This window comes from Quercus lobata, chromosome 11 (assembly GCF_001633185.2).
Source record: "Quercus lobata isolate SW786 chromosome 11, ValleyOak3.0 Primary Assembly, whole genome shotgun sequence".
Taxonomy (NCBI): domain Eukaryota; kingdom Viridiplantae; phylum Streptophyta; class Magnoliopsida; order Fagales; family Fagaceae; genus Quercus; species Quercus lobata.
In genome coordinates, this window is record NC_044914.1 from 42,089,708 (window position 1) to 42,104,900 (window position 15,193).

General features: G+C 34.5%; 1 protein-coding gene and 1 pseudogene across 1 annotated transcript; both read right to left on the minus strand.

Moving 5' to 3' along the window:
• Window positions 1-275: 275 nt before the first annotated feature.
• LOC115966909 lies at window positions 276-2,253 on the minus strand (annotated as a pseudogene).
• A 9,732-nt stretch (window positions 2,254-11,985) lies between these two features.
• LOC115966263 lies at window positions 11,986-13,590 on the minus strand. The gene is made up of 3 exons (XM_031085518.1): window positions 13,439-13,590; window positions 12,729-12,802; window positions 11,986-12,636 (listed from the first exon to the last, which is right to left on the minus strand). Coding segments are annotated over exons 1-3 (483 nt in total). The 5' UTR covers window positions 13,441-13,590; the 3' UTR covers window positions 11,986-12,229.
• Between the last annotated feature and the right edge of the window lie 1,603 nt (window positions 13,591-15,193).

Genomic DNA, 15,193 nt, shown 5'->3' on the forward strand with positions numbered 1-15,193 from the left:
ACTGAATTTAATAGTACTGGAATATCAAAGTTTGCACAAGAACTTAACGTTCAAAAAGGGTACACTAATTGTCTAATTGATCAATCATATAACATAGCAATCCACAAACTAACTTTTCTTCTTTATAATTTTTTAGAATACAACAGAAAGCAGACTAAATTTTGTTAAAATGTGTGGTTTACATATTTACATACAAAGCCTTTCTTGTTAATGAAACACAGGCCATAAGTTTAGCAAACCCAAAAGAAGGGAATCATAAAGAACCATGCCAAATTTTATTTCCAATTGGCATAAAACTTTTTGGTCACTCCATAACAACATTATATTCAATGGAATCTGAACTTTCCTCTCCTTCAAATGCAGATGCCTTGGCACTATCCGCTTCTCCAAACTAAACCCAAAATGCTACGGAAACTTCTTCAATTCCTCCACACTCCTTTCCATCTTATCCACCAAATACTTGAACTTTGGCCACAAGTTATTATCAATATATAACCAAACATGGCAGGCAATCTAACACAAGCCCTTTCAGCTTCCTCCTGAGAGAAACCAATGCTCCTCACGAACCCAATTTTTTCTCTCAACTTATTAGCTCGTGTGTTCAAAAGATGCGCATTAAAACTACTCAATGAGCTCAAATTCTCCATCCCCAGCTGCCTTAGATAATCCAGAGTGGGCTGGAGACAGAACTCAATGTCTAGAAAGAGAAGGTGAGTGCAGTGGAGGATTAAGCTGCGTGATTCTTCGGTGGTGGCAAGTAACTTTGTGGCCAGGAAATCAAAAATTGGAGCAAAGTCAGTGGGGTCACAGTTTGTGGTGAAGAGTTGTGGGCAAAGGTAAGTGTTGATGTTGGGCCCGTGTGGCTTGAATTACCAAATTCGTTCTTATAAACCAAATACAAGCAATAGTAGGAAACCGAATACAAGTAGGATTGTAACTCCTTGTAATAGCTGACCTATGACATATATATATATATATATATATTAGGTTTGTGTTATAGGGCAAGTTGAGAGAGTAATTCCTAAAAACCTAACAACAGCCGCATAAGAAGAAAGAATAGTGTTTTCTTGTCTTGTGGGTGAGAGAGAGTTAGGGTGTATTGGGATTTGAGTTTCTTGAGAGTGTTCTTGTGCACTATTCTATCTCCCTATTTTTTTATAGTGAAATTTCTCCGTCGTCTCCATGGAGATAGGCAATTTGTCGAACCACGTAAGTTCTTGTATTCTTTGTGTGTGCCTGTTATTTGATTTCCGCTTATTTACTGTTATTGATTTAAGTCCTAGGGTGCTATCTGCACAACAAGTGGTATCAGAGCCAGGTTAGGATTCAATCCTTTGAATACAGTAAAGATGTCAAGCACAAAGTATGATGTAGAGAAGTTTTGTGGTAAGGGAAATTTTTCACTTTGGCAAAGGCGAATGAAGGATCTCCTAATTCAAAAAAGAGTTCACAAGGCCTTCCTTGGGAAGGAGAAGAAACCGGAAACGATGAAGGATGTAGAATGGGTAGAGATGGATGAGAAAGCAGCTAGCACTATTCGTCTCAACCTAGGTGATGAGGTCATTCACAACAGCCTAGAAGCAAAGACCGCAAAGGAGGTTTGGGAAAAACTAGAAGGTTTTTATATGAGAAAGAATCTGACAAACAAGTTGTACGTGAAGAAGCAACTGTATAGTTTGCATATGAAGGAAGGTTCAAATCTGTTGAATCATCTCAACACGTTTAACAGGTTGGACACCCAACTGTCAAGTTTTGGGGTGAATTTTAAGGATGAAGATAAAGCGTTACTCTTATTAGCGTCGCTTCCTACTTCTTTTGATCATCTCATGACTACGTTGACGTACGGGAAATAAATTATAGTACTCGAGGAGGTGACTAGTGCTCTCTTGTCACACATAAAGATGAAGCAAGCTAGTGATGGTTCTTAGGTTGATGGACTTATTGTAAAGTCTGAGTCGAGTAATAGGCGTAGAAGTAGGTCAAGAGGACGAAACTCCAATAGGAACATATCACAGTCTAAATCACGTGCAAAGAAAGATGTAGAGTGCTTTTATTGTCACAAGAAAGGGCACTATAAGAATCAGTGTAAAGAGTTGAAAGAGCATTTAGAGGAGAAGAAGAATGGAAAGAAGCCCCTAGAATCAGTTAGTGTTGCTGAAGAAATGTCAGATGACAGTGAAGTTGGTGCAGATTTACTTTCAGTCTCATCTGGTAACAATGTTCTACTGGAATCTTGGGTATTAGATTCAGCATGATCATATCATATGACTCCAAAGAAAGATTTGTTTGACACGTATAAACCTTACAACAGTGGTATGGTCCAAATGGGTAATAATGCTACATGCCCGGTTATTGGAATGGTACCGTGAAGATCAAGATGTTTGATGGAGTTGTGAGAGTTCTTAGTAATGTCAGACATGTTCTAGATCTTAGAAAGAATTTAATTTCTTTAGGAGTGTTGGATGATTTGGGCTATTTGTACTCATCAAAGGGTGGAATCATGAAGATTACCAAAGGTGCTTTAATGGTGATGAAGGGATAGAAAATAAGCACACTTTACAGATTGATTGGGAACATAGTTGTAGGAAGAGTTGCAATCACCACTTCGATGGAGTCCAACACTGACGACACAAAATTATGGTATATGTGACTTGGCCATATTGGTGAACGTGGTATGTTAAATCTGTACAAGAGAAATTTATTGAAAGTGGTGAAGACATGCAAGCTAGACTTCTACAAGTATTGTGTGTTTAGGAAGTAGCATAGAGTCAGTTTCAAGACAGGCTCTCATATAAGTAAGGGTGTTCTTGACTACATTCATTCAGATGTTTGGGGTCCAGTATTGGTTTCTTCTCATAGTGGTGCTCAATATTTCGTCAGTTTCATTGATGACTACTCTAGAAAGGTATGGATTTATTTTATGAAGCATAAGTCTGATGTGTTTGGCATATTTAAAAAGTGGAAAGCACAAGTTGAGAATCAGACTGGCAGGAAAATGAAATACCTTAGAACAAATAATGGACTAGAGTGTAGAGATAAAGAATTCATAAGATTTTGTGAATTAGAAGGCATTACTCGTCACTTCATAGTTAAAGGAACTCCACAGCAGAATGGGGTTGTAGAGAGAATGAACAGAACCTTAGCAGAAAGAGCAAGATGCATGAGATTGAATGCAGAGTTTCCTAAGGTGTTCTGGGTAGAGACAGTTAACACAGCAAGCTTCATTATTAATAGATCTCCATCTTTAGCCATAGATTTCAAGATTCCAGAAGAGGTATGGTCAGGTAGACCTATTGATTATTCAAGTCTAAAAATCTTTAGTTGTCCAGCTTATGTGCATGTGCAGAGTGGAGAGCATTCTAAATTGGATTCGAGGTCAAGAAAATGCATATTTATTGGTTTTGAAAAAGGTGTTAAAGGCCACAGGCTTTGGGATTCAAACTCAAAGAAAACGGTGACCAACAAAGATGTCATATTTGATGATGCCTTTATGTTGAAATAGAATGAAGCAGAGACATATGATGATAGTCCACATGAGAAATTAACTGTTGAGGTGGAGTTTGACGAGAATAATTCACCCAGTGATAAGGGTGATGTTGAGATTGATCCATAGCAACAACAAGAAGAGTCTTATTCAATTGCTAATGGTAGAGAGAAGCGGGTTCACAAAGCACCATAGAGATATGGGTTTGAAGACATGGTTAGCTTTGATCTCATAACTAGCAGTGGAGATCCATTGTCTTATAGGGATGTAGAAGAGATGGGGTCACTATAGAAGAATAAGACTTGAGAATCCTCTAGTATGTTGACAAAGCCAGTTCCAACAAATAAGTTCAAGAGCTACTTGGACTTGGTTGATGTTTGCAGCTTGTAAACCCTTAAGGGCTAAGGTGGAGGCAATGGAGGAGTTTGCTAGTGTAGCTTGATCAATTCAAGCCAAGGTGGAGATTTGTTGATGTTGGGCCCCGTGTGGTTTGAATTACCAAGCCCAATTTGTTCTTATAAACCAAAAACAAGAAGTATTAGGAAACCGAATACAAGTTGGATTGTGGCTTGTAACTCCTTGTAATAGCCGACCTATGACATATATATTTATATATATATATATATATATATACACATTAGATTTGTGTTATAGGGCAAGTTGAGAGAGTAATTCCTAAAAACCTAGCAGCAGCTGCATAAGAAGAAAGAATAATGTTTTCTTGTCTTGTGGGTGAGAGAGAGTTAGGGTGTATTGGGATTTGAGTTTCTTGAGAGTGTTCTTGTACACTATTTATCTCCCTATTTTTTTTATAGTGAAATTTCTCCATCATCTCCGTGGAGGTAGGCAGTTTGTCGAGCCACGTAAATTCTTGTGTTCTTTGTGTGTGCTTGTTATTTGATTTCCGCTTATTTACTGTTATTGATTTAAGTCCTGGGATGCTATCTGCACAACAGTAAGTGAGTCTAGGTGTTAGTGTCTGTGTTGGTCGAGGGGGGCTTCTTGTTGTGAATGATGCCAAGGGCTTTAAGGTAGCGGAGGTTGTCATGGTGGGATGTATGGAACATGATGTATAGAGGAGATGAAGGAGTTTTGTTGGGTTTTGAGGTTTTGGTAGGAATGGACGAGCAAGAAAGGGTTGGGAGTGAGAGAGTGTGAAGCACTGTGTTTTGTTGTTTATGTATGTATGCGTGTGTTTTGGGGTTTTAGAGGCAAATGTAATAAACGTGTTATGGGGAAGGGATAGGAGTTTGTGTTTTGTGGTTGTTCTTTTGTTTTGAGGAGGATAAGGAAGATAATTGGTGGGGCCATACTCTAAACAATGGTCACTGGTAAGCAAATTTGAATACATTTAAAAAAAAAAAAAAATTATTTAATGAAGAAAATAGTTATCGTATTCTCATACAACTTATAGACTTTTTAAAATCAAATTTTCATGCTCTAAAAGAATGTAAAAAGTTGTAGATACAACTCATAAAAAAAAAAAATTAAAAAAAAAAAATTGTAGATACAAATACAATTTTTAGAAGTAATATGTTGTAACTTAACTGGTTAAGCATGCTAGTTAAAATATACTAGAATACTGATTTGGATAAAATAGTATATTGATTTGGCGGTGGGAATTAACAATTTACTAAAATACTAATTTGATTAAATTAGAATACCGATTTGGATAAAATAGAATACTACTTTGGAGTGAGAGTGAACAATGTACAAAGATACTAATTTGATTAACATAAGATACTGATTTGGACAAAATAGTATACTGATTCGGAGTGGAGTCAACAATCTACTAGAATACTTGTAGAAGTGAAAATTCTCGACCTATCACAAGCTGACACATCATACTACCAAGTTCACAAAATACGGCCAATTACAAAGCGCCACGTATTGCTACTAGGTTTCGCTATTACTACCCAAAAACCAATAGAAATTTGCCAAGTGGCATTGAAATAAAAGCATAAAATTATGCAAAAAACCAATCACGCATCGGCGCATGTAAGCAATGATGTAATATATATTTGCATAATATTTTACCTTTGATCTAGCCCATTGGATTAATTAGTAATTTAATTGCTGTGTTTCATAATACAGATGCTTGATGGTCTTATGAGAAAAATTGCCTTGGACATTGATGTTGAGGACATTGCCAAAGTAGCAAAGGCCTCTAAAGACGCCCAAATTGCTGAAGTCAGGGTTGACATTGAACTGTTAACTAAACAAAGTTGAATCTCTCAAGTCCCTGGTAACTAAACAGTTTTCACTGCATATTTTGTATCTTTGTTGCTTGTTCAGAGTGTCCACCCATCATGAACACGATGTTCAGCTATTTCAATAAAAGTCTTATTACCTATAATATATATATATATATATATATATATATTTGGGTAACTTTGTTGACATGTTTGTTTTATCTTTTATCTTTCTTTTTTTTTAATATAAATTTTTTTTAAGTGTCCCATAGGCATAGTGTACTCCCAGTGTACTTGGGCCTCACCTCATTTTCTTTTTATAAGTGAAAATTTTATTTAAGTTTTAAAACAAAATAATTTTGAAATGCATATCACATGTAAGTAGATTGGGAGATGCATTAGTGTGCATGTGTGTGATATACAAGCACAAAAACAAAATGTTGAACATGCAGTTTCATTGGATAGAGTTATGATCTTAGTGTCCCACATTGATTAAGTGTAAACTTAACCATGTGTAGCTCTTGGGCACCCTTCCCTTGCAAGTTGGTTTTCATGGGTGAGTTCTACCCATGGGTATCTATTAGATAGCTTCCACCATGTGGTTTCTTGTATTCATCTTCTCTAGTAACGTGATGCTTAGCAATTTATGATGGTCTCAGCATTTTTTCATACGTAGACATGTATTATCATTTGCATCAACTGATCTGAGTGTCAGTTGAACATGATAAGACGCAATATATTCCCATCCTGTGTTGGCAAGCCATTCTGTTTAACAATTTAATGTACAATAATAGAAATTTGTTCAACTTGTGGACAGCCCTAGGTTTTCCTATCACTATCCAGAACCCAATAGAAATTTCCCAAGTGTCGTTGAAATAAAAGCATAAAAAGCATGCAAAAAACTAATCATACATCAGCATGTGTAAGCAGTGACGTAAGCCGCCCGTTGCGTGTAAGCAATAACATAAGCAATCCAATCGGGTGCTGACATGTGTCACCTTGAAAATCAAGACATTTCGGCCATTCAAAAGATGCCATGTGTCTTGGAGAAAAAGTATTAAACCTCTTCCAATCAGACTGTGACACATGTCACCAATAAGACTTCACCACGTGTCGCTCACCCATCCCCAAACTCCTATAAACAGAAGCCTCCTAAGGCATTTGGACACACCAACATATCTTGGGACACATACTAAGACATCTTGGGACACACCAAGGCATCCAAAGCATAAGTAGCATCAAAGAAGATTCAGAAGCACTCAGAAGTACAAAAACTCTGTAGGAATCAAGCCTCAAAGCCTTTAAGAACTTCAACCTCAAAATCGAAAAACATTCAAAGCAGAACCATCCAAACTATCTTCCTAGATCTTAAAGTTTGTTGGAATCAAGCTCAAAAGCCTCCAAAACCCTCAAGAAATCGTAAATCAGTGAAGCTATACAGATTCAAGCCTCAAAAGCCTCAAAGAACTCCTACCACAAAACCTTCGAAGACAAAGAACATGAAGAACAAAGAATTTCTAACAAGCTTATAGCCAAAGATTCATTGTAATTCTATTTGAACGGTCTTTGATCCATCCTTCAGCCAAATTGAAGGATATTTGGTGTTTGAGTCAAAATCACATTATTACAATTCCAATCAACAAGTCTTTCAAGGAGATCGAATCAGAAGATCACTCTTTTGTAATTTCAGAGAATTATACCATATATTCGTCAATAAAAATCCATATTTGTGAAACTATTTTACTTATTTGATTTATTTCAAACTAAAATTTTAGTCGTCCACAATATTCATTTGATTAAAATACTTGGCTGCTATAAATTGTGGAATTCCTTAACTGATTTCAACCAAAATTGACAAAGAGCATTTTTATAAAGAAAGCAAAAGAAGTCTCGTGCATTCAACCCCAACAAGTGATTGATCAAAAGGTTTGTCAATTCCCCCCACTTTATTTTTGCAATCAATTTCAAAAGCCAAGTCTATCAGATTATGTTCTTACTCGCCCTTAGATTTTTTTTTGGCCAAGTCTTCAACCTTATATAACCAGCTATGTGGACTTGCAAGCAGGGGAACTGGTTCTAGCCCCCACAAATATATTATACATCATATGCTATATAATAAAAGTTGGACTTAAAAGCCGTAGTTGCGCTACGTGACTTCACCAAATTGTAGAAATTTTGTTAGATTTATATATATATATATATGTATGTATATATATAATTTTCTTTGTTCTTATCGTCTTCTCCTCTAATTTCTAAGTTTATAAAAATTTCAATTTGAATACAATTCAAATTCTTCATCTAATTATTATATTATTAATTTATCTATAATTTCTAAGTGATTTATTTAATTTGCAATAGAAGATCTACTTCATTTATGATTTATGAGTTCTAGCATTCTAGGAGATTAGAATTTTGGTTTTACACTAATTGTTCACATCATCATTATTATTATTATTATTTTTAAATCATAGTACGTGTATACAACTACTAATATCAACCTTTAATTTTAATTTTTAATTTTTTAGAACACCTCATGAATAGACACAAAATTGTAATTGCTATCTTTTGTTTAAGTTACACATGATTCTTCATCTAATCCTTTTTTATTTTTACATAAATTATATTACTACACGTCCAAAAACAGCAATATTATTTGTATTTTTTAGATTTTCAAAAAAAAAAACATAAATTATATTGTAATCTTAAAAAAAAAAAAAAAACATAAATTATGTCATATATATACGTTAAAATCAACTTAAAATTTTTTGCGTTATTCGTTCATATTTTTTCGATTTTCAAAAAAAAAAAAAAAAGATATAATATTTTGTTCTTATGTTCTTTTCCTATAATTCATACGTCCACAAATTAGACTGGCATCAGACTTTTTGTTCATATCAACTTCTTCAATGTATAGTGTATATATATCAAATAATTCATAATAAATACCTACTATATGATTTTTTGTTCTTCTCTTCTTCTGCTTACAACCTTACAGGTATGTGTTTGTTTACGCTAATTTTTTATATATTTGTTTACTTTATTTTCTTTCATCAAATTGAATAGGTTTTGTGTAATTTTTGTGTCTTTTTTTTTTAACCTAAATTTATTAAGTTTTATTTGGTTCATGTAACATAATACTCACAGCTCAACCAAACACGAACTCGACATGCAACCATAGTTTTAAAAACTGAACCGAATCAGCTGGTCCAACCAGTTCAATAGGGAACTAGCCTTTAATCCAGTCCAGTTATGGCAGAAAATCGAAAATAGCCTAAAAACCGGTAAATAGTGAAAACCGACCGGTTCAACCTGAGAATCAGAAACCGGCGTGAACGAACCAGTTACTGACCAGTTTGTCATTTTTTGTCCTTTCCCACCTAAAACTACATCATTTAACCCCTAACCCTAAGTCCTAAGCCTAACACTCTCACACTCTCATCTTAGTTCTCACTTCTCACTTTCAATGTTCTTTAACTTCTCTCACACCTAGGGACGGAGCTAGGACTTGGAGTGAGGGGGGGCAGTTTTATTGTTAGTTTTATGTAGTGGCTTCGGCTTTCGGCTCTATTGCTTAGCCAGCAAAGGTTTTCTTTTTTTATTTTCTTTTATTTTTATGTGTGTGTAGATTGTGTCTTTTGTTAGTAAGAACAAAATTATTTTGTTTAAAGTTTTTTAAAGGGCTAAGTTGTTTATTTTTGGTAAAATTTGTTGATTAGTCTCAATTTTTTTTTCTTTTAAGATCTATAAATTTGTTTATGACTTTAAAAGGAGGAAAATACTAGATCTACAAATTTTTGTTGTGATTAGTGGTTGTTAGTAAGTAAAAAGGTGATGCAAGTGGTGGACCCAGATGCAAACCAGTAAGAATTTGCTACCTCAATAGTCTGTAAAAATGTTGTAAAAAAGTTTGTTGCTGTAGCATTTCTCTTATAAAGATCAATAAGTTAGACAAAATGTAATTTTATTGAATGAAGTTGCAAAAATTAGTACCTAAATATATAGTTATATAGTTATATTATTTTTTTAAAAAAAAATTACGGGGGGCCATTGCCCCCCCTAGTCCATGAATGGCTCCGTCTATGCTTACGCCTCTCAACTCTCAAGTCTCACTGTCTCACACCTCTCACCGCTCATGCACGCCTCTCTACCACGCCCTCTCGCGCCGCTCACTCTCTCTGCCTCCCTGAATATCATGCAAGCTGCCACGCCTACGATCACACCCTCAAGCATAATGGCACTGACGTCTACCAAGTCCACAAAGTATGGCCAATTACAAAGTGCCACGTATTGCTACTAGGTTCCGCTATTACTACTAGGTTCCGCTATTACTATCCAAAAACCAAGAGAAATTTGCCAAGTGGCATTGAAATAAAAGTATAAAAAACATGTAAAAAACCAATCACACATCAATGAGTGTAAGCAGTGATGTAATATATATTTGTATAATATTTTACCTTTGATCTGGCCAATTGGATTAATTAGTAATTTAATTGCTGTGTTTCATAATACAGATGCTAGATGGTCTTGTGAGAAAAATTGCCTTGGACATTGATGTTGAGGACATTACCAGTATCAATGCCGAATTCTGGGCTTTTAGAGATGGTCTCAGGCTTGCCTCACAGATGGGAATCACACATTTGGCCGTGGAATTGGATGCCAAAGTGGTTGTAGATCTTGTTTTATCAAGGAAAACCCCTAACAGTTCATACACTTCACTCTTAAATGATTGCAGGTACCTACTCAATCAGTTTCAGTGGACCAAGATCAGACATGTATATAGGGAGGCCAACAGAGGAACGGACTGCCTTGCCAAGAAAGCTTGTGACTTGGTTAATGATGTTGTAAACGATTTTGTTCTATTAAATGCTCCCCCTTCTCTTGATCTTGATGTAATTTTGAGCTCTGATGTTCACGGTCCTTTAAGGCCCACTACCAATACGCTGCCTTTTGTAACTAGTTAATCTAATATAATTCAGCCTCTTGACCAAAAAAAAAAAAAAAATAGATGTTGAGGACATTGCCAAAGCAGCAAAGGCCTCTAAAGACGCCCAAATTGCTGAAGTTGTGGCTGACATTGAACTGTTAACTAAACAGAGTTGAATCTCTCAAGTCCCTGGTAACTAAACAGTTTTCTCCGTATATTTTGTATCTTTGTTGCCTGTTCAAAGTGTTCACCATCATGAACACGATGTTCAGTTATTTCAATAAAAGTCTTATTGCCTATAAATTTTTTTTTTTTTTTTTGGGTATCTTTGTCGACATGTTTGCTTTATCTTTTATCTTCTTTTTTTTTTTTTTTTAATATAAATTTTTGTTAAGTGTCCCATAGGCGTAGTGTACTCCCAGTGTACTTGGGCCTCACCTTATTTTCTTTTTATAAGTGAAAATTTTATTTTAGTGTTAAAAACAAAATATTTTTGTAATGCAAATCACATGTAAGTAGACTGAGAGATGCATTAGTGTGCATGTGTGCAATATACAAGCACACAAAAAATGCTGAACACACAATTCCATTGAATAGTGTTATGATCTTAGTGTTCTACATTGATTAAGTGTAATCCCTTCCCTTTCAAGTTGGTTTTCATGGATGAGTTCTACCCATAGGTATCTATTAGATAGCTTCCACCGTGTGGTTTCTTGGATTCATCTTCTCTAGTAGCATGATGCTTAGCAATTTATGATGGTCTCAGCATTTTGTCATACGCAGACATGTAATATCACTTGCATCAACTGATCTGAGTGTCAGCTAAACATGATAAGATGCAATATATCCCCACCCTGTGTTGGCAAGCCATTCTTTTTAACAACTGAATGTACAATAATAGAATGGGAATTGAAGAAACTCAGAGCCATAAGGTATTTAACTATTATTGGAGGATTTTGTTGGAAGCTTCCTACGATAGCACTACTCTCTCTATATACGCACATGTATGCACAGTCATACATGGTCTATGTGGCTATGATTGAATGAATAAGATGGTCATATGTAGGCCAAAATGGCGGAGAGGAATTCTTGAGGCCAACCCTGACTAATTTGGGATTTAACTTAAAAGCCTATTATGTTGAGTTAAGTATATGTTGATGATTCTTAATTTTCCTCTTTCCCCAGGTTGGAATAAATAATGACAGCTTGAAGTGAATCTAAAATAGAAGATGAACATTCTGGTAGGTTAATTGGACCTTAGAGTTCACAGAAATCACAGTGAAGAACCGGGCCTCTGTCTACTTGGTGCATGCGCTGAATACTAACATGCCAAAAAGGATCCTCCAATCGATGAAGCACTAGAAATCTTAGCATGGATGGATCCAATATTCTATTCGAAAATCGGTAAATGTTCTTTCACACACCCTTTTTTACATATTTCCAACAACCGAAAAAAAAAAAAAACAAAACAAAACAAACACACACAAACACAAACAGATGGTCTCTACTCCTATTATCCCAAAGCATCCAAAATATAATTCTCATAATAAAAAACAAGTTTTTCCCAAAATTAAAAGGTTGGAAGTTTTATGGACTTGTTCAAAGAGTGAGCTCGAAACCACACCTAGCTTACGATAACCACGTCATGGTGCGCAACCCACGATTCACATTGCCACGCAATCGACCCATGTCTCGCTGCACGTTCTCCCTCAATCGATCCATGTCCTCGCGCATTTGACCCATGTCTCGCTCCACGTCCTCTCGCAATCGCTGCATGTCCTCTCGCAATTGACCCACGTCTTCATGTAAACAAAGCGTGGCACGCTGCACGCCCTCCATCAACATAACCAATCTAGCAGCCTCCTCTACTCGGGAACGATGCGCGTCCTCCACCAACATAACCAATCTAGCAGCCTCCTCTACTCGGGAACGATGCGTGTCTTCCATCAACATAACCAATCTAGCAGCATCCTCTACTCGAGAACGATTCTTTCGTTTGTTTTGTGTATTAGCAATAGCAGGATCTTCTTTAGGCACTATAAAAAAAATAAATTAACTAATTAGTAAAATAAATTAAATTATAGACTTGACTGTTCAAATTGAAACACAAAATTTCAGAATTATATACCTTCATAGGCTTGATTGTTCCCTATATCAAAAGATATGCTGCTTCCCTCATCAAATTCCTTCGGGTCCTGAAACCTGCAAACGCAAACATACATAAAAATATGCGGTTTAGTTTTATGTGAAGTTAGTTTTCTAGACTTTCTAACACAAACCAACCAAATGGTATAAGAGATGGAGGGCAAACGTCTGCATGATTCACTGTCACTGTTGGGGAAGACAATAATATACAGCCCTGTGGAAGGAGTTTTATATAGTTACCTTTGTCCACGAACGGGAGTTTATATGGTTGGCTACTATAGAGACTAGGGGATAGACTCTTACTTGCTCCCAAATCTACTGCTTTTTGATCCTAATAGATCCTTCTTTTTCAAGCCATAGTAGCCAATCTCAACCCTAAAGCAGCCCATCACAAACTAAAACTAATATCTTGTAAATAATTATTAGTCTATATATCACGTGGCATAATTTATAATATTCTTCATTAAAAAAAATTAAATAAATAATAGAAGAAGAGGAAGAATGAAGGATTACTCACATGGCATAATTTATAATATTCTTCAATAATTTAAAAAAAAAAAAATAGAAGAAGAGGAAGAATGAAGGATTTACTCACATTGTTGTGTACTCATGTGGCATAATTTATAATATTCTTCATTAAAAAAAAATAAAAAAAAAAAAATAGAAGAAGAGGAAGAATGAAGGATTACTCACATTGTTATGGTTTTCTTGGTAGCAATAGCGCAAACTGAAAATTATGATTTTCTTGGTAGTGATAGCGCAAACTATGAAAATTATAGAGATGACTTCCTTGGTAAGAGATTAGGAGTCTATAGTCTAAACCCACTAAGAGAGAATTTTGTGGGAGAGATGTGTGTGTGGATTTTCTCTTTATAGAGAAACGAATAGGATTTCTGTCGAGAGGGAGAGACGTGAGGGGGAGAGACGTGTGTGAATATAGACAAATAGAATTCTGAATTTTTTGATAGATGATAGAGTTTTTATGTAACTTAAAGATTATCCATAAATCAATTTGATTTGAGAAAATATATCTAAAGAATTAAATTTGATAAGATAAAATTAATTAAACTTTTGTGTCTATCTACAGAATTGATAAAGCCGTGGAGGAAAAATTGATAAGATAAAAATAACATTGTTATTTTTAGAAGGAACGAGATGTAAAAATTTCATAAAGTTGACATGAAAAAAAAAAAAGTTTACCCCTCAAATACGACAAAATAATAATAATAATGAAAAGAAGAAGTTGATACGAAAAATAATGTTTAATAAAAATCAAATATGAAACATTTATAATAATAAAAAGTGTTAAAACAACAGAGAATTTCATCTTTAAAAAATTATTTCAATTTATAATTTAGTGCAACCACATATTTTCAATTCAATTTTTAATTAAAGAGAGAATTATTGATATGAACAAAATCCTGGCTACAAAAGAAAATTTTCTCATTAAAAAATATTTTACTAAAAATTTGATAACAACAATTCAATAAATAATATATTAAACAACAATTCATCTGCACCACAAATGCCATGATGAAATCTCAAAATCAAAGGGTTTTTTTTTTTTTTTTGAAAACTAAATCAAGGTTAATATCTGATTATAAAGCTCTTCTCCATGATGTATTTATGACCTTTTCTAATTAATGAAGTTTTTGTTTGCTAATAATCACAAAAAAAAAAAAAAAATCAAAATCAAAGGTTAATAACTCTGATTGTACTACGCCGAAATGAATTAAAGTTAGTAATCCAATTGGTTTGACACACACAGATGCCTTAATCTATTAGTAGTCTTTTGTTTTGTAAAAGACATAAATTTTGATACAAACTTATTGGCTATTGCACGAGAGGACTTTTTCTATATGAAAGAGGAAATATTAATCAACGATCAGAACAAATAACTGAATAAGTAGTAAAATTATTGTTACGTAAAAAAAAAAAAAAAAAAAAAAAAAAAAAAAAAATAGTAGCTAACTCGTGCAAAATACCAAATAGTTAGCAAAGATTAAATATTTTTCACTTGTTTGTTTTTGAAAATAATAGGAAAAAAAAAAATCTTCACTTTATTCCTGGATCTGTCCCTAAATGAATCACAACCTCTAAATTTTTGACTGTATGGCAAGGCCATCTCGTCTTACTACTTATCAAAACACTTACAAGTCATCTGATCTTACTACTTATTAAAAAAACTTACGTACGTGACTTAGAGCATCCACAGCAGACGTTGTAAAAAAAATGCCATTTTGAAACATCAAAAGCCTATTTTATTATTTTACAACATCTCATTTATCAAATGTTTTATCCTTCAATTTTATACATTAAAATAATATTTACAACATATTAAAATAATATATTAAATTCCTCCCCTCATCATCATCAACCACCACCGCAACAACAACCAGAAAAATTGTTGCGGCCACAATCACCAAAAAAAAAAAAAAAAAAAAAAAA